We start from the raw sequence: 20,724 nt of genomic DNA, 5'->3' as shown, positions 1-20,724 counted from the left end.
TTCTCTTCCTTTATATTTCAGGCCTTTTTATGATAGAAATGGGTTTATTACTCATTACAAAAGCAGCTATTTTTTTTGTAAAAGTCCCGCGAAAATCGATCCAGCCCTTTCGGAGATTAACAAAAATAGATCTACAGGCATTTTAATTGTAAATTGTTTTTTTGTTATAATTACTGTATCTCTCACATTTACCTATTAAACTGTTATTTCAATATTAAAAACGTATCCTAAGTTTTATTTATTGTAAATATTAAGTTAAGGGATAGTACTACAAATGATGAATGGTGAGAAAATACTAGTTGAAGTAAGTGCTTTGTAGAAGTCTTAACTGGTCTCATCGTGTCGATTCGTCTAACTTCAAAGAACAAGCCTGGGGATCTGTTTTCAAACTTTGACAATGTTTTTTTTAATTCATCTTGAAATAGTGATTAGCTTCTGTTTTAGTTTGACAGCCGGATTGATTTAGAATCCGTACATGAAGTATCGTAGCGTCGAAAATACAATAAAACGCTACAAGCTCATGGAATGGACCGGTGACGAATCAACTCACTATATCACAGTAATGTTCTCTTCAATTGATAGAATGTGTTTGGCGATCCTAAATAGCTGAAGCTCAATAAAAAATTACGTAATAAACTATCAGAAATTGTTTTCCTTTTATTTTTGCCGCGTTGGAGTCACACGGGCTTAAAAAGGGCCATAATACAATTGAGAATGTGACTTCATACCATTGATCATTCATAGATCTATTTAGGCTGAGATATCAATTGATTTAGATAAATATTTAATACTAAGTGAAGCATTAGCTTGTCCACCCAATCAATATAACATTAAAACTAAAATCAATAGTTTTATTATCATCAAAATGTTCAGGATTCAGGAACAGAAATGTTTAGATGGTTAGATGAGGTCACGGTCCACCTGGTGTTAAGTGATTGCCGGAATCCATAGATATCTAACGCATTACTATTTCGCGTCAGAAGTAGGCAGGATGATGATAGCTACCCGTGCTACCAGTCATTACGCTAATTATAATTTAGGGGGTTGGATTTTTATTATACGATGCTATTCCTTCACCGTGGATGTTAATCGTGAGTTTAAGGAGTACGTACTTATTTCATTAGAAAAATTAGTACCCGGGATTCGAACACCCACACAGTCGCATCGCTCGATACGAATGCACCTTCTTCACCTACTTTTAAATGATTGATCATAATTTTTATGATTACTGTTATTATTGGACTTGGACCAATTTTTAGTTCGGTTCTACGAAATTATTGCGCACAGTATTTAAAACCCTAATGGGTATATTTTGTAATACAAATGCAATTCTTTTATTGAAATATATCTGGACTACGTGTGGACTCCTGTAAAGACAGTACTAATGCTTTTAAATAGACTAAAACCGATTCTAAATGCAGTCTCACCACTTATGAGAATTTGCAACAAACTTAGGGTTGATACAACATTTACAAAATCTTTTAAATTAGTACATAATAATAATAATAATAATAATAATAATAGTTGATTCGTCAGCCGCCAACAGAAATCCCGATGTAGAAAGTAGGAGCAATAGCCCATGTGAACCTTACAGCCCGAGTACCGGTTCATACAACCCCTCGGTACAATCATCACCATCATCCTCGGGTCATAGAGGCTCACCAACGTCGACTATGGATGTTGCGCAGGGGGCGAATGCCTTTTTACCTGCGTCCACCAAAGCTGGCAAAACAAGGGTGCGCATGAAATGGAGCAGAGAAGTAAACCTATTTATCATGCGCACCTACTACTACGTCACTAAATTAGAAACTGATCTGACTATTTACAGAAAAAAGCTGCATGAACATTTTTCACTAAAATACCCTAATGTAAATATTTCACAGCAAAGAATATCTGATCAAAAAAGGGCAATAGAAAGAAATAAACTACTATCTCAAGAAACCCTAGACCGACTAAAAGAGGAAGTGAGAAAACAGCTCGAAGACGAACAAACCAATAATGTTGAAAATGAAAAATTAAATTCAGAAACATATTCACACGAATATACGACACTTACTCCACAAACTATTTTAACGAAGAAAACACAGCAACATACAAATATTATCTCTAGCACACAGACCTCTCATTCATCCACTCAAACCGAATCAATAACTCTGCTGTTAGAAAATGAAGTCGATATTTTAAATACTAACCCCACTGAAGGGGCAACACAGACACAAGAAGTTAAAGATAAATTTGAAACGAATTTAACAATGTACTCAGGCATGGACCCTAAAGCAAGGCCGCCATTGCCTAAACTTAAATATAGCTCTAAGCTAAATGAACTGATACGTTTATTTAATAATGACATACTTGTAGATTACATCTCACCAGACACACAACTATCAGATGTACATACATTAACATATTGCACCGCCGTAACTATCTCGGAACAACTAAAATATAAAATTATAGCAAAAGAAGGAAACGCGAGATGTAAAAAAAACTTCAAACCACCGTGGCAACAAAGATTGGAGAAGGATATAGCAAAATTGAGAGCAGATATTGGTAAACTGACCCAATACATAAATAATAATAGATCTAAAAAAGTAGTCCAAAGCGTTGAACAAATATTTAAAAACACTAAAATACACACATCACACGAAAATGGCAATAAAAAATCTCAAGAATTTTTAGACACACTGAAACAAAAATTAGCTCTAAAAGCCCACAGACTAAAAAGATATAACAAATCACAGAAACGAAAGAATGAGAACACTATATTTCTAACAAATGAAAAACTATTCTACAGAAACTTAATGAAGCCGAAAACTGATCGAGACAATAGTAATATAGATATACCAACAGCAGAACAATTGGAAATGTATTGGGCTAGGTTATGGGAAAATAGTGCAAAACATAATGACAAAGCAAATTGGATTATTGAAGAAAAAGAAAGATGGGATACAATGGAAGAAATGCAATTTGATGACGTGACAGAGGAAGAAATAACTACTATAACAGCTAGACTACATAACTGGAAATCCCCAGGTATAGATAAAATCCATAATTTTTGGTTTAAAAAACTAATTTGCTTACACAAAACAATAGCCAAAAATCTAACAGATATTATCTCTGGAAATCAAAGTATTCCCGAATTCATAGCGACAGGAATCACTTATATGATACCAAAAGGTGACTACTCTATAGAAGCATCCCAATATCGACCAATCACATGCCTTCCGACTATTTACAAAATTTTAACAACAGTTATTACAAAGAAAATAAATTCACATATAGAACACAATAATATCTTAGCTGAAGAACAGAAAGGGTGTAGGCGAGGCCACATGGGCTGTAAGGAACAGCTAATTATAGACTCAACCATCATGAAACACGCCACCACAAAAAATAGAAATTTACACTGTACATATATTGACTACAAAAAAGCTTTTGATAGCATCCCACATTCATGGCTGATCCAAGTCCTAGAAATCTACAAAATTAACCCTATAATAATAAGCTTCCTACGCAATATCATGACACATTGGCAAACCACACTTAAATTAAAAAACCCTCATAATTTTGTAACAACACGACAAATAGCCATAAAAAAGGGTATTTACCAAGGTGATTCTCTCAGCCCTTTGTGGTTTTGCCTCGCCTTGAACCCACTATCCCATCAATTGCATAATGACCGGGCGGGATACCGCATTAAACAACAAGATAACACCGAAACAATAATATCACACCTGATTTATATGGACGACATTAAATTATACGCAAAAAATGACAAAGAAATGAAAAAGTTAATAGATACTACCACGATATTCAGCAACGACATCAGTATGCAATTTGGACTTGATAAATGTAAAACCGTACATATAATAAAAGGAAAAGTCCAACCCGGTGATTATACAATAGATGACACAAACACAATAACGGCAATGGAATCAAGTGACCTTTATAAATATCTGGGCTTTCAGCAGCTCAAAGGACTCGATCATATAACAATAAAGCAATCATTAACTTCAGAGTACAAAAAACGTATCAATGCCATTTGCAAAACGAAATTATCTGGAAAACATCTTATAAAAGCACTGAACACCTATGCAATACCCATTCTAACCTACTCATTTGGAATAATAAAATGGAGCAAAACTGACATAGAACAAATAGAACGCATAACAAGGACTACATTAACAAAACACAATAATCTTCATCCAAAATCTGCAATAGAAAGATTGACAATTAAAAGACAAGACGGGGGTAGAGGCTTGATAGATATCTGGCATCTATGGCGTAAACAAATACACAGCTTAAAAACATTTTTCTACATAAAATCAGATTTAAGTGAAATTCACAGAGCCATAGCACAAAATGATAACAACTACACACCGCTAAATCTCAAACAAAAAGAACTAATAGATAATACAGAAAACCTAAGAAATAGAAACCCGCAAAAAGACATGGAAGAAAACTGGAAGAAAAAAGCGCTACATGGACGACACCCTCATGACCTAAGCCAATCTCACATAGACAGCAAGGCATCAAACATGTGGCTCAAAACAGGAAGTCTGTTCCCCGAAACGGAAGGATTTTTAATTGCCATACAGGACCAAGTAATAAACACAAAAAATTACAGAAAATATATTATTAAAGATCCCACTATTAGAGACGATAAATGCCGCAAATGCAACACCCAGCCAGAAACCATACAGCACATAACTGGAGCATGTTCAACCCTTACACAGACAGATTACACTCACAGACACAACCAACTTGCTAATATTATCCATCAACAACTGGCTCTCAAACATAAATTGATAGAAAATACAAACACACCGTATTACAATTATAAACCACAAACTGTTCTGGAGAATGACTCCTGCAAACTTTACTATGATCGCGCTATTCTCACCGATAGGACGATTCACTACAATAGACCGGATATCACTTTACAAGATAAAAACAATAAAGTCACCTACATTATTGACATTGCAGTCCCGAATACCCACAACATTCAAAAAACTTTTACAGAAAAAATGACAAAATACACAGAGCTTAAAGAAGAAATAGTTAGAATATGGAAACAGAAAAAAGTTTACATAGCCCCAATAATAATCTCAACCACTGGAGTTGTCCCAAACCACATCCACAACAGCTTAAAGCTTCTAGATTTAAAAGATAACATATTTATTTCACTACAAAAAGCAGCTATACTAAATACATGCAGAATAGTGAGAAAGTTCCTGCAGCTTGAAGAATAATACACGTAATAAAAACTAGCCTAATAACTCTACTGTATGTTACTTGGCCAAAAGCCCGTATATACAGTTCTGCCGGCTCTGTCGATAGACTGGGCTGAGAAAGGGGAAAAATAATAATAATGTTTTTATTTCAAGTATCCATGACTCATATAAATTGTTAATCACAATGAATTACTGTGGTAACATCCCATGGGAGATGGCACCACAGCGACCCATGTATATACAGTCCAGCCTGCTTGCGATCATAGAATACAAAAAAATAATAACACTATTTAGGAACAGGCCTATGTTTCCGACAATTGGCCTACTGACTGATGTTTTCGTATGATACTTAAAATATGTCAGCCAAAAAAAAACCGGGATAGTAATTATGTACTAAATAAAGAGTAAGATTTTGTTGTTTCTTATTTCTTACCAACTAAAGAATCTAATTAATTATTTGCAATTAGCTGTCAACGGATGGCAACACGACGACTTCTACAGTGTCCTTGCAACTGACCAAAGCAGATGCTGGAGCCAAGTTAGCCTGCAGGGCGTCCAATCCCCAAATGCCTTCTGTTCCACCGTTGGAAGATGACTGGATGTTGGATATACAGTGTAAGCTATCTAAATTTATTATCCATTTGACTATTAATTTCAAAAATACTACTACTGGCTTTGAGCCGCTGATTTAGCTTACCACACCATCCTTCAAGATTGTCTTCACGATATAGTCTATAACAAATTCGATTATTATTTGACTCCAAGGTCACAGCAGTAATTATGTAAATTTTCACATGAATCAGATGACTCACGAGAGAACGTTTGAAAATCAACGAAAAAAACATACATCTTAAAGGTTGACATGGTGTCTTCCAGTAATATTTTCCGGTCCTTTCTAGTCACAATCATTTATCTAGTCTTATTATTTTTGCTCATTGCATTCTTGAATACTACAAAAATCTTTTAAAATTAAACATTCGTTAACAACTACAACTAAGTAGCTTCAGTGACAAAAAATCTAGAAGAAGGTATCTAGAACAATCAATCAATCAACAATGATATAAGATCAAATTTAATAATCTAGTTTTCATTAATAAACATTACATGGTTTATAAGCAATTCATAACAACAACAAAAAATCTACACTTACAGCAATCTCATTTAAGAAATAAAACATTTATGATGATGTGAATGGAGTTCATTTTCTATTACGCAGATGTTCCCGAAACAGTAGTACGGTTAGGCACAAATTTAGATCCCAAGAACATTCGAGAAGGATCTGACGTCTATTTCGATTGCGTTATCAACGCACACCCTTATGTCTACAAAGTGGAATGGAGACACAATGTAAGTATGTTGCTCACAGTTTATTAGCCTTGGATGTCTTTATGAATCAGTTTTATTCTAAAGGCCCGTTTTAATTTTTGCAATGTCATTTCAACCCGTCCAAAGAGGTTATCTAAGGCCCTGTCAGCGATATTACAAAAAAATTAGGGCAAACCAAAACTTCAGTTAGCAAATTCTTTGCAAGTCATAATTAGAACTACATTTAAGGTTTGTGGTCGTATTGTTTTTTTATTTTTTGTTTTTATTATTTCTGTCGTTTTGAATAACTTACAGCTTTCGCGTTCGCGCATGATTAAGGTGTTCTTATTGTTTTCTTTGCCCTTGTAGTCAGACGACCATACGGTCCTCCTGGTGGTGAGTGGTTACCTTCGCTTGTGAACGTCAATAATGCCAGGGACACAGTAAAGCCACAACCTACCGCTAAAATTTTACGTATCTAAAACATTAAAAATAAAATTATTCTTCGACGTTTTAGGATATTTTACTACTGAGTAACATCCAATTGCGGTAGTGACCGCTAATAATTAACACTACTTTTACGATTTAACCTCGCGTGTTTTATAAAGTTATTGTAAGTTTTGTTAAGTATAGTTTGATAAGTCAATATCGGTTATAATATGTATAATGAAAATAAAAAGGCTAGATTAAACCATAAAATTAATTTTAATTATTTTTAATTTTACTTCACACAGACCAAACTAAGAGTATGTTCGAGTCGGCAGTGTTTGATTTGGGTTTTTACCTTCACGACAAGAGGCGTTAGATTACAAACGTCAACCGACAAATATTTTTTTTAAGGTCTGTTACTCTTGTGTGGTTATTGCTCTGGATTCCTGATGAACATGATCTTAACTAATTAACTTACGAGAATTTATGTAACCTTTACATATTAATCATGATATTCCACATACCACAACAATTAGTAGTTAATAGCTAATTTGTGGTAAATGATTGAAATCGGTGTCGGCATTCTAAAATAGAAGTAGGAAGTGAAGTATCCTTAATGAAACGGCAGTGAATCAACTTAATTTAAATTTTAAACATTTATACCAGGGAAAGCCACTGGTCCACAACGTAGGTCACGGAATCATCATCAGCAATCAATCCCTGGTTCTCCAAGGCGTAGGAAGACGTACTGCTGGCAACTACACCTGCGTCGGCTTCAATGCTGAAGGAGACGGAGAGAGCAAGCCGTTCTCATTGGATGTGTTATGTGAGTTTGTGAAACCAATTTATTTGAGGCATTTAAGTTTCACATGAGCTCCCCTCCACGGTGTTTCCAGAGCGCTATGACATGTCCTTCCTTAAACGAGGCTTGTGAAGAGTATTAAGTGGTAGGCGGCGGCTTCACCATCAGGTGGGCCGTATGCTCGTCTGCCTACAAGGGCAATGAAAAAAAGAAGCTAATATTTTCAAGGAGATCTATGTAGCTGCAAATGCTATTCAAAATCGCACTAACAGTTTATGTGACAAGGTAAAATCAGATATCAGACTTTTGATGGTCGTGGTTCATAAGATAAGCTCATGCGAGCATGTACTATTTTTACAAAAAATACTTATTTTTATTTTTAAATACAGCCATTGTCTTCTTGTTTTTTTTATTGCTTAGATTGGTGGATGAACTCACAGCACACCTGGTGTTAAGTGGTTACTGGAGCCCATAGACATCTACGATATAAATGCGCCACCCACCTTGAGATATAAGTTCCAAGGTCTCAAGTATAGTTACAACGGCTGCCCCACCCATCAAACCGAAACGCATTACTGCTTTACTACAGAAATAAGCAGGGACTCACAAGAGGTCATACCACCAGTAAGTCTATTACACATTATATACATAAATACAGATGCGCCAACCTGCCGAAGTTCACAGCAAAGGGTTCATGGAGTGGCGAAGCAAGAACGCGCCCACATAACCTGTCACGTCGATGCGAACCCACCTGAAGTCACTGTAAGTTATTTATACTATGTACATTAAATCTAACAATATTTAGCATTATTATTATATAAAATGACTTTACAGTTTGACTCTATACAATCTAACGCTGATAATAATATGTACTTTTAGGTTATTAAAATAATATTTTGTGTATTTATAAATAAATTGAGAATTATCTAACGCATTGAAGGCTCAGCTATGCCGTTAGGATTATTGATTATAATTGATAAGTTTTTTTTTTATTGCCCTTGTAGGCAGACGAGCATACGGCCCACCTGATGGTGAGTGGCTACCGTCGCCCATGGACTTCAGCAATGCCAGGGGCAGAGCCAAGCCGTTGCCTATCACTTAATACTCTCCACAAGCCTCTTTTAAAGAAGGACATGTCATAGTATCGTCGAACACAACTAAAATAAAGTTCTTCCACAGCAAATATTCAAATTCATAGTACAAACTCTTTGATTTCATCTTGAATAATGATTGAAGGCTTTTGTTTAAGAGGCTGTTGTGAATCCGCCCTTATCTTTTATCAAAGTTAAAGAAATAGACAATATCCTTTGCAATTTTATTTCACGATGTGACTGACCCCTGTAGACTGCTTTCAATTTTGAGGATATGTGACCGGCACGTCCATAAAAATATGCTTCTTAATATTTACGAGCTCTCTTACAATACAAATAAGTGGTGATAGATTTTTAGACTGACGATAAGGCGTATAGTAAGCCCGCACGGATAGGTACCATTCCACTTATTTCTGTTGCGAAGCAGTCCAGTTTTCTGAAGAATAAGACAATCGTTACAAAATACAATTAAAACGCATACATCTCAAGATTGAGTGTCTACTAGATATCAGGCGATTTCCGAAGCTCATAGACATTAGGAACGCGAATGGCACCACCGACCTCAACACATGGAATAAAAGTGTCAGCTATATGCAATTCAGCAGGACAAGTGACAGAAACTCTAGTTATACTTTAAGCTGTCTCAACTGCTTAAGCCGGGAATCTAGGTAGGACTAGGTAGGATGGTAAGAATACGTAAATATTCATCCTTCCGGATATATGTGATGGATTCCGGAAACACTTATCATTTGGTGATCAATATGCAGTAGCCGGATCTTTATTTTCAAAGCTACCCTTTCTTTATAGCTTAGATGGGTGGACGAGCTCACAGCCCACTTGGTGTTAAGTGGTTACTGGAGCCCATAGACATTTACAACGTAAATGCGCCACCCACCTTGAGATTTAAGATCTAAGGTCTCAGTATAGTTACAACAGCTGCCCCACCCTTCAAACCGAAACGCATTACTGCTTCACAGCAGAAATAGGCGGGGTGGTGGTACCTACCCGAGCGCACTCACAAGAGGTCCTACCACCAGTAAAATCACCCTTTGAAGATTTTTCACTTTCGAAGGCATAAGAGCATACGATCCATCTCACGATAAGTGGTAACCATTGCTCTTGGATATCAATGCCTACGGTAGTGATTATTATCATTTTCAATTCACGGCTGTTCAGTGAACCAAGTTAAAACTTAATTTTGATTTTGCCTGCAGAACAGACAAGACGCTGAGATCAATCTTTCTATTTACTTTGTTAGAGGCACGCGCACGTATCTTGAGCGTGACCTTTAAAAAAAAGGTCGTCTTTTGTCTCTGTCAATTACAATACTAAATAAATGGAAAGAGAAAAGTTTTTTTTCTATAAAATTCGAATAACTCAACAAAACGATTTAAGTCTTGGGTATTTAGATAAGGTCGTTTGAATAAATAATGAAGGTTGATTATAAAAATGGAATTTGGTTTGCGTAAGACGTCGGCTTAACGAATGTAACGAATTTATTTTACTTTCTCGAGAAACGAAATTGATTTTTGCCCACCCATACATATGAACTGTAATTAGTTTGAATAATTAATAGAAATACTAATGAAATTATACGTGATAATATTAATTGTTTTGTCAGAGTTGCTGTTTGCATTCCAAGAAGAAATTTCAAAATTTTATGACATATATATTTTATCACATAATATATTATATGGAATCTATATATACAATGGAATACGCAAGTAATCTACCGTATCATTATACATATGTACGAACATAGCTTTATGAAAGCCTTGCACGGCGTAGAAAGAAAACATGCAAACTTATATGAAGTCGTCGTGGCCTAAAGGATAAGACGTCCGGTGCATTCGTGTTGAGCGATGCATCGGTGTTCGAATCCCGCAGGCGGGTACCAGTTTTTCTAATGAAATACGTACTCAACAAATGTTCACGATTGACTTCCACGGTGAAGGAATAACATCATGTAATAAAAATCAAACACGTAAAATTATAATTTGCGTAATTACTGGTGGTAGGACTTGTTGTGAGGCCGCACGGGTAGGTATCACCACCCTGTCTATTTCTGCCGTGAAGCAGTAATGCGTTTCGGTTTGAAGGGTGAGGCAGTCGTTGTAACTATACTTGAGACCTTATAACTTATATCTCAAAGTGGGTGACACATTTACGTTGTGGATGTCTATGAGCTCCAGTAACCACTTAACACCAGGTGGGCTGTGAGCTCGGTCACCCGTCTAAGCAAAAAATAATAATATTAGTTTGCTATTCGATTTCCTCGTTAGCCATGTGGTTCATAACTCTACTATACGATTCCTGGTCGAAAACTGAAGGATTTGAGTGTATTTCTGACACCGATAACACAGAAGAAAATCCAAAGTTAGGGTTGTGGATAATGGAACTCAAATTGTCACTTCAATTATATCTCAAAATGGGTAACAGCTGAGACGTTCCGATATCGATGGCCTACGACGACACTGAAATAGACAACAAAGAAAACTATTTTGTATTCAAGTTTAACAATATTTGCTATGTGTATGTGCATTACTATAATTCTCATATTGTATCTGTTATTTTAGCTGTTCTACACAGTCATCACTTTTAATTATTATTCTCATAATCCTCTCGCAGGTCTGCGGGAAGAGATTTCTTAAAGAAATAAGCAGTGCCTTTGTACATAATTTTCCTATTACTCTGTATTATGTCTTCTTTTTTGTGTGTACATAAAAATTTTTATTTATTTATTTTTTATTGCTTCGTGTTCGTTCGTGGACGAGCTCACAGCCCACCTGGTGTTAAGTGGTTACTGGAGCCCATAGACATCTACAACGCAAGTGCGCCACCCACCTTGAGATATAAGTTCTAAGGTCTCAAGTATAGTTACAACGGCTGCCCTACCCTTCAAACCGAAACGCATTACTGCTTCACTTACGGCAGAGATAGGCAGGGTGGTGGTACCTACCCGTGCGGACTCACATGAGGTCGTACCACCAGTATTAAACATTAAATAAAAATAAAAATAAAACTATCTTTCCACCATCAGTTCCGGTGGACCTTCAACAACACAGCCAACAGCAACGAGGTCAGCGACTCCTACGTGTCCCGCGCCGGTACCAGCTCCACCGTGACCTATACTCCTCACACCGAAATGGACTACGGGACCCTGCTTTGCTGGGCCCACAACAGGATCGGGAAGCAACGAGTGCCCTGCGTCTACCATATCATTGCTGCCGGTGAGTTTCGTGCATGCTAAGAGGAATTAAAGAATAATAACAAAACATCATTTTGTTCAATCAATAGTAGGAATCAATTGAGTCGTGCTGACAATTTCTTTTTTCTTTTTGACCTATGCTGACAGCCTTGAGAGGCTATTTCAGCTTCACCTTAACGTGTGAGTGAGCTCTCGAGCTCAAACCGGAATGTTGCTAACACTGGCCTTAGCAAGAGCCGTGCTTCGCAGAATCTACCACCGGATCGGAAACGCGACCCACTGAGTAGATCCGGCGAGAAACTCAGTGGGCTGTGTCTATGGGTGACAATATCTGATAAAGCACTCAATATAGTATATAGAGTTTAAAATATCCACACAGCGTTCAAGGAAACGTATATGCTCATTTTTTTAATAAAATATTATCTGTGCATTTTTCACTCGCACCTTTGGCACCTTTTTTATAAAAATAGTGGTCCCCCGGTAGTCGAAATTCGACTATAATTAAGTGAAAGTATAAGTTTGTACACTTACGATTCTATTGTCAAAGACTATTATAGGTACTTACTTCTATAATGACAGATTTCGCCAAGGCTACACTTGAGACAAAAATATTAATAAAGACAAACAATACTTATATCCTCAATTTGATCATACACTATAAGCAATAAGAATAGTTTGACAATAAACAAAGAGTATACATGCGTGTGTGTGTCAAATACATGGTAGTAATGTAATGTTTTATTGATGTAATTTATTTTTAATGCATAATTTAAAAAAAAAAAATTAACATTCTGAACTCCTTTTCTATATTCTCTATAAATGTGCGAAATTTCATTCTCCTCTGTCAGCGCAATTTTCTTACGAAGGGGTACAAAGTTCTTGCTTCACGTACTAATATATAGATTTAAATTTTTGGAACGAAGTTCCTTACGGCAGGCTTGGAGGGGATAGGGATTTTGCTGCGCGACCGAACTGAAAAAAATGTGATAGTAAAACCGTAAGAAAAAACTGGTGGAAAAAAGTGCGTGGAATAAAACCGTTAAATGAGACGTGCGCAGGCGCGACAGTCGCATACACAAGCGAGTAGTGTATAATACCTTTCTCTTTCTCCCTCTTTCTTTTCGTTCTCTCATCCATTCTCTTTCTATTTTAAGTAATTTATTATTTCCTAAAATACTGAATTTCCTAAATACTTTCTTGTACTTAAATAAAAACTAAACAGCAAAATTTAAGAGAAAAATCAAGAAAACCTCATAAAATTGAGCACGATTTTTTTTGCAATTTGTGTCGATTCTACATTAACCGAAGGAACTTCGTTCCTACCTGGTGTCCCACGACACCACATATAATTTTTTTTATTAAATTATTATTATCAAACTAAAAATAAAATACATATAACATCACTTCCACAAACCGACTTATTATTTGTCCCGAGCGTACACATAAAGCTTTTTATAAGACAAACGATTTCCACGATGAAGGGACGAAATCGTGTGATAATCGTGTAATCGCGCGGGTGGGTACCACCACCCTGCCTATTTCTGCCGTGAAGCAGTAATGCGTTTCGGTTCGAAGGGTGGGGCAGCCGTTGTAACTATACTTGAGACCTTAGAACTTATATCTCAAGGTGGGTGGCGCATTTACGTTGTGGATGTCTATGGGCTCCAGTAACCACTTAACGCCAGGTGGGCTGTGAGCTCGTCCACCCATCTAAGCAATAAAAAAAAAGATGAAGCTAATATTTTCCTAATTATTAATAGCAGGGCTTTTTATAGCCAGAACGGGTACCATCACCCTTCCTATTTTAGCCGTAATACGCAAAGCAGGGATACTTTCCGGTTTATAGGTTAGGATAGCTCTTATACTATAAAATTGAGGCTCAGACCTCATGTCTTAAGACGAGTGGCGACATTCACGCTGTGATTATGTCTTTGGTCACCGGTAAATGTTTAGTACAAGGTGGTTCGTAAGCTCTACACCGTAGAGGCTATAAAAAGCCCTGTGTGTATAATCTGCGAAACAAATCCAATTCCTTATTAGACTTTTTGGGGGGGAACGCGAGGAGTGTAGTTGTGTGATTAGTTTTATTTTGTCTATTTAGTGTTTTTTCAGGTTTAAATGTGTAATAACGGTGACTTATTAACTGTTTAATATCGGTGAAAGTGCACAAATGTGGGAAAATGAAACAAAGCCGCTGGACGTAACTTCGCGGGATTCTCCAAAGAGTCCACTGAAAAAAGTCTCAGTAAATGACCACCATTTTACTCAGATTATATTTCATCTCATATCATCTCATTTAATTTAATTTCACTCCATATTATCATTTTTCATAAAAATAACAATATAAATTAAAATAAGACATGACTTAAAGGTCTTACCAGGTCACAAAATCCCTAAAAAAAAATAAAAAACCTTATTATTTTTTTAAACTAGCACCGATTAATAAAAGACCTAAAAATATATCCATCCAAAGGCCGACCCGACCAAGTCCACAACTGCACGGTGGTGAACGCATCATTAACCTCGTTCGGGGTTCGATGCTCGGAGGGCTTTAACGGCGGCCTCCCGCAATCCTTCCTGTTGGAAGTCCGGGAAATCATTACCCAGGTAATTCCATTCAATTACGTTACCGCATTTTTTACCCTTCTCAGAAAATTATTTCGGGTATAGCGACTAGAAGTGATCTTGTTTTATAACATCAAATTGTGATTCAAAATATATATGTGTGTGTGTGTGTGTGTGTGTGTGTGTGTGTGTGTGTGTGTGTGTGTGTGTGTGTGTGTGTGTATGTGTCGGCTAACGTACGCGTGTGTCATACCACGCAACATTTGCCTCATTTTATTTATATCTAGAGCTGAAAGGACATTTGGTTTGAGCGACATTCCGCTTAAATACGCAACGTTTATCTTTGTAATTAAGGGTCCGTTTTATTTGGTATTAGCGTCAATAATTCAATTATAATTTGATAATTAAATTAAATTTTAATGTTTACTCCATTGAAATAGCTAAAAAAGTTATTTCTTTTTTTCATGATATTTTTTCCAAAATTTTAAGCTTCAAATGGCTCTCCTGTAGAGTTGCAAAAATGTCTCTTAAACCAAATCCCACCCCTCGATATCGTTATATCATATCTAAAATGGGATTGTTGATAAGAAGTCGAGGCCCATATTAATTTTTATTGCATTAAATATTTGATTTTAACAGGAAATCGTCGCGAACGTTTCAAGCGCGGTACCACGTTTCACTGCGGTCGGTCTCGCGCCCGGCAGGACATATGCCGCAGCTATTTTAGCTTATAACGCTAAGGGGAGGGGAGATCCTTACCCTTTACGAGCGAGCACGCTGCGGCCGCCAGAAAAGCATCACGTGCATGACAAAAGCTTAGGTAAGGTCATAAATTATACTGTTTCGATAAATGTTTTTATTAATATAACTAGCTGACTCGGCAGATTTCGTAGTGCCTCAATCGATAAATAAAAGACCTAAACTTTTGTATAAAATAAACTTAAAAAAACAAACAAAAGGAAACAAAATTGTTATTTTTATTTAATTCCAAGCATTTTCATATTTATCTACCTTTTGAACCTTCCCTGGACTTCTACAAATAATTCAAGACCAAAATTAGCCGAATCGGTCCAGCCGTTCTCGAGTTTTAGCGGGACTAACTAACGAACAGCAATTCATTTTTATACATATAAATAGAAGATTTGAAAAACTGACAACCCTAAGCAACCGTAAAGCTTTTGAACAAATTAACTTTCGTTCCTAAGTCACCAAACCAGAAGTTCTCCTATGTTATGGATGCAGAAACACGCACGAGATAAGAGCAAGATACCTAGAAACCAAAATCAAAATATCTATCCGATTTCGATCGGGAAATAAATTCAGATTTATTTTAAAAGTTCAGACTTTATTTTAAAGTATTAGGGGCCATTAAAGAGTTTTAAAGTTCTAGAGAGATTAGAATGGAATTCAGTAACGTTTGTGGGTGTTTAAGCTCAAGCTTAGTGATTTTTCTTTTGCTACCCGTGTAGACAGATGAACATCCCGCCCACTTTATGTTGAATGGTTACCGTCGCTTATGGACGTCAGCAATACTAGGGGCATAGCCAAGCCGCTGCTTACCGTTCCGAACCATCGGAATCCATGGATATCACAACTTGGATTCCGCCACCTTCAGATATGATCGGATACTGTATAACGGCTGACTGATTCCAGTAGAAATAGGCAAAACGGTGGCGCCTATCTGGGCGAAATTACAAGACGCCCTACCACCAGTAATTCCGAAAACGTTAAAATTTTTGCGAGTTTTTTTAATTGCCCTTTTAGGCAGACGAGTATATGGGCCACCTGATGGTCAGTGGTTACCGTCATCCATGGCCGTCATCATTGTCAGGGACACAGTCAGGCCTTTGCCTTCCGTCTATTTGTTGTTACACGATGTTATTCGTTTATCGCGAAAATTAATTGTAAATAAGTGCTCACAAACAAATATTGGTATCGTTTGTGATATTCGAATATTTAATATAGTCGCATCACTCGATACAATTCGGGAACCTGACCTTTTAGGCCACAACGAAACCGATTGACCAATTTTGAAAATTTCCACTAAGCCATACAGCAGTGTACATATTTGACCAAATCAGTTCTCATTTCCATTAGATCTACCAAGAACAGCCTTCCAAATGTCAGGAGCAATGTCCGCCGCTGTGGGCGGTGGCGGAATCATCATGGTCATTCTGGTGATCTTCATGATTGGCGTGAAGCATCGTTGCGCAAAACGCAAGCCTAGGTCTGCTGCTCCACAATCACAGCCAGCGTCCCCGGACAAACTCAGAGAGAAGGACGACAGTGAGAGTGACGACAGGAACCCTGATATAATACCCTCGGATACAGATCAGATGCAGGTCAGATCCCGTCAGCTGTAGAACATTGCGTAGATGTAGAAGCTTTTACAAGTTTAGCTTTAATTTGATTAAAGTAGGATGTATTGTGTGCCCACTCGATTGGGTTTCTTGATCTTGCCAATATCTGCTCAGAAGCAGTCAAGCGCTGACATTTAGTCTTACGTATCTGGTTGGTACCAACGTTATTTCTACTTCTGCAACCATAAACATGTTATTATGTTGTTTTTTTTTAATTATTTAGATGGATGGACGAGCTCACAGCCCACCTGGTGTTAAGTGGTTACTGGAGCTCATAGACATCTACAACGTAAAAGCGCCACCCACCTTGAGATATAAGTTCTAAGGTCTCAAGTACAGTTTCAACGGCTGCCCCACCCTTCAAACCGAAACACATTACTGCTTCATGGCAGAAATAGGCAGGGTGGTGCCCTCACAAGAGGTCGAATTATAATTTTGCGGGTTTGATTTTATTTCACGATCTTATTCCTTCACCGCGGAAGTCAATCGTGAACATTTGTTGAGTACGTATTTCATTAGAAAAATTTGGTACCCGCCTGCGGGATTCGAACACCGGTGCATCGCTCAACACGACTGCACGGACGTCTTATCCGTTAGGCCAACCAACTTCGTTTTGGCTGGAGGGTTTATGGGTGGCAGGTTGTATGCCACAGACAGTTTTTTTACCTGCTCATTCACTCCCAGATGGATTACTACCGTCAGCAGCAAGTGTCGACGATCTCCCCCCCGCTGGGGCGTACGCGCGGCAGCGTGGCGGGCGTGCGGGCGCTACCTGCGTACTGCGCGCTACGGACGGCGCCTCCGCATCCGATGCACGAACAAAACGTGAGATTTTTAACGGTGACCACTCTTGTCTACTGAGCAAAATTTTACCACAAATACATGTCAGATTTAGGTTAATTTTTCTTACGTCACGCTACGTTGACGTGAAAAATAACTGCAAAAAAATTATAACTCTATGAATAAACAGAAAAGAAAAAAATGTTTGACAAACGCTACCGAACTATTTCATTATTGCATTTTTATTTAGATAGACTCGCAACAACAAAATGCTTGTCTGCGTATTCGTTTATAAATTATCTTTTTCTTTATACTTTTATTAGTATATAAATGTCGCACCTTTAGAATTATAGAGACCCAACCCAAAAAATGTGTTTTTTGGAAAACATCGAATAAAGTTTTCAAACCGAAAAGACGTAGGGTGGCAGACGGAGTGAAAGAGACCGATGGATATGTTTGTCCCTTTATAAGCTTTTGGTTATTTGATTAATAAGAGTCGCTAAAAAGGGTCATTCTAGATCAATTTTTAAATTAACGTCAAAATCTTAATATTTCGAAATTTGTCTCTATAATTTTAAAAGTGTGATGTATTGTATATCGCACTAGACTCATTTTTCGTTTCTTGCGTGATCACAGAACTCGACGTCGGGAATCCCGCCGCCCGCGCGGTTCGCGAGCGGGTCGTGCACGCTGCCGCGGGGCGCGGGGGCGGGATCGGGCGCGGGCGCGGGATCCGTGATCCCGCTGCAGCACCTGCGCACGCTACCCCGCCCGCTCCCCGCACCGGCGCCCACCCCGCGCCTCCCGCCCCGCGACACCCCGCTCTGACAGACCACGCAACTCTAGGTGCAATATGAACTGCTCAAAACTCACAACGTGGTTACCTTCAGACAGCTTCTGGTAGCTTACTTCGGTATTTCAAGAAAATGTTTTATATAGCACTGTTGTTATCTTAGAGCAAGTTAATTAAGCATGTTTTCGACAAAAAATCTTCTGCGACCATTGTTAATTCGTGTGATGATCGTCTCGAACTGTTTACGTCATGTTAAATAATGTGTTTTATGACAAGCGATAATAACGAAATATTTTAATTGGCAATACTACACTTACCAAAGAGCGTTATTCTTATATTCCCAACTGTCTATGTTCAAAATATACTCTGAAGAATCGGTTGTCTTTAGCATCAGTCATGATCAAATTATATTCTAGGCTTTCAATAATAATAACGAAACTCTTAATATAATAATATTCGGACAGTTATAGTCTCGCTCTATTTCGTGTTCTACAATTTTGAGCGACCACGACGAAGTCTATGAATTTGTCAAATTAAGGTCTTAACGCACACCGAAGACAAGGATTGAACGCTTCTTAAAGTCATAACGATAATAAAACTAATTGCCATTCTAATGCTATACGGGTATCCTTTCTACAACACGATATTTTACAACACGGTTCCACTTTTAACACGAAAAGAAAAGTTCTCGAAAACCCTCTTATAACACGATACTTCTACAACACGATAACGAGATTTTTGTTTAAAAAATATTTAGAAAATTATATTATGCACTAATAATTAACACACATTTTAAGGAAACCGAAATTTTTCTGCTTATTTTTTAAGTATAATAGGCGGTGGACCTCTTGTGAGTCCGCTCGGGTAGCTACCACCACCCTGCCTATTCCTGCCGTGAAGCAGTAATGCGTTTCGGTTTGAAGGGTGGTTCAGCCGTTGTAACTATACTTGAGACCTTAGGAATTAAATCTCAAGGTAGATGGCGCATTTACGTTGTAGATGTCTATAGGCTCCAGTAACCACTTAACACCAGGTGGGCTGTAAGCTCTTTCAACTATCTAAGCAATAAATAAAAAGAAAGGTAAAAATATACATATAGGCATACTTGAGATGTTTCATTCAAAAAAAATCTCCTTTTTGTATTTACTGGCTTCTAATCTCATATAACACGGTTTCCCACAACCCGGGACTTTGTAGAAACATATCTACCGTGTTATAGGAAGGTTACCTGTGATTAATTAAAATACTGATCGTGATTGGTGGAAATTTTAGATGAGCAGAGTATTTTTAATCGTATATGTCATAAACACAAAGAAGGCTAATTTTATTATTTGTCATCACATATCAACGATCGACAAAGAAGACACGTGTTTGATATGTAAAATAGATTCGACTGATGAGTGATGCACAAGAATGTTTTATTGTCAACCTTAATTAATAAATTACAATTACTAATATTATAACACGAAAATGTGTTTGTCGGTTTGCCACATTACTATCGTAAAGTTTATGGATCGTTAAGTAACATTGACTTTTATCGTTCGATTTTCGACTTGCAAATTAAACACGCATGAGAAACTGCGGGTCACACTTAATCGCAAATATGTACCCCAGGCTTCGCTTTTTTTTTATTGCTTAGATGGGTGGACGAGCTCACAGCCCGCCTGGTGTTAAGTGGTTACTGGAGCCCATAGACATCTACAACGTAAATGCGCCTCCCACCTTGAAATATAAGTTCTAAGGTCTCAGTATAGTTGCAACGTCTGCCCCACCCTTCAAACCGAAACGCATTACTGCTTCACGGCAGAAATAGGCAGGGTGCTGGCACCTACCCGCGCGGATTCACCAGAGGTCCTACCACAAGTAATTACGCAAATTATTAATTTTGTAGTAATTAGTCCGAGATTTAAAAATGCTGACAACTTCGGCAATAATTACAATTAGCCTGTACCTAGCTATGCCTGTGTTTCCACTTCCTATTAGATCTATTTGATTTATTTTGCAAAAATCGATTTTGAACTATCCTCTGTTTATTTTGCTTTCTATGTCTCAGAACCTCAATCTCTATATATGTATCTCTATATTGCTATGTTAGAGAGTTACATAAAGATTTTGTTATTAACAATATCTAATATTACAATAAAAAACATGTAAAACTCA

At 37.4% G+C, this 20,724-nt stretch overlaps 1 protein-coding gene and 1 long non-coding RNA gene across 5 annotated transcripts in view; one reads left to right on the top strand and one right to left on the bottom strand.

Annotated features, from left to right (window-relative positions):
* LOC101744929 (hemicentin-2) overlaps positions 1-20,211 on the top strand; it is a 279,760-nt gene extending 259,549 nt beyond the window's left edge. For 3 of the 4 annotated variants that reach the window (XM_038020502.2, XM_021346625.3, XM_062676199.1), the window contains 10 exons: positions 5,699-5,846; positions 6,448-6,578; positions 7,632-7,791; positions 8,426-8,529; positions 11,899-12,088; positions 14,540-14,673; positions 15,271-15,451; positions 16,729-16,973; positions 17,676-17,816; positions 18,408-20,211. In XM_038020502.2, coding sequence (XP_037876430.1) covers positions 5,699-5,846; positions 6,448-6,578; positions 7,632-7,791; positions 8,426-8,529; positions 11,899-12,088; positions 14,540-14,673; positions 15,271-15,451; positions 16,729-16,973; positions 17,676-17,816; positions 18,408-18,599 — 1,626 coding nt within the window. In that variant the 3' untranslated portion in view covers positions 18,600-20,211. Of the gene's footprint in view, positions 1-5,698; positions 5,847-6,447; positions 6,579-7,631; positions 7,792-8,425; positions 8,530-11,898; positions 12,089-14,539; positions 14,674-15,270; positions 15,452-16,728; positions 16,974-17,675; positions 17,921-18,407 lie in introns of those variants that run through there. The other variant, XM_062676200.1, reaches the window with a different exon arrangement.
* On the bottom strand, positions 12,682-17,818 carry LOC134201442 (uncharacterized). Its single transcript, XR_009976734.1, has 2 exons — positions 17,658-17,818; positions 12,682-13,038 (listed from the first exon to the last, which is right to left on the bottom strand). It is a non-coding gene; the product is annotated as an uncharacterized LOC134201442 (long non-coding RNA).
* Positions 20,212-20,724: the final 513 nt, after the last annotated feature.

Source organism: Bombyx mori, chromosome 25, assembly GCF_030269925.1.
Source record: "Bombyx mori chromosome 25, ASM3026992v2".
NCBI classification, from domain to species: domain Eukaryota; kingdom Metazoa; phylum Arthropoda; class Insecta; order Lepidoptera; family Bombycidae; genus Bombyx; species Bombyx mori.
The sequence above is the reverse complement of the archived record's forward strand: the minus strand, read 5'-3'. Positions and strand labels throughout refer to the sequence as shown.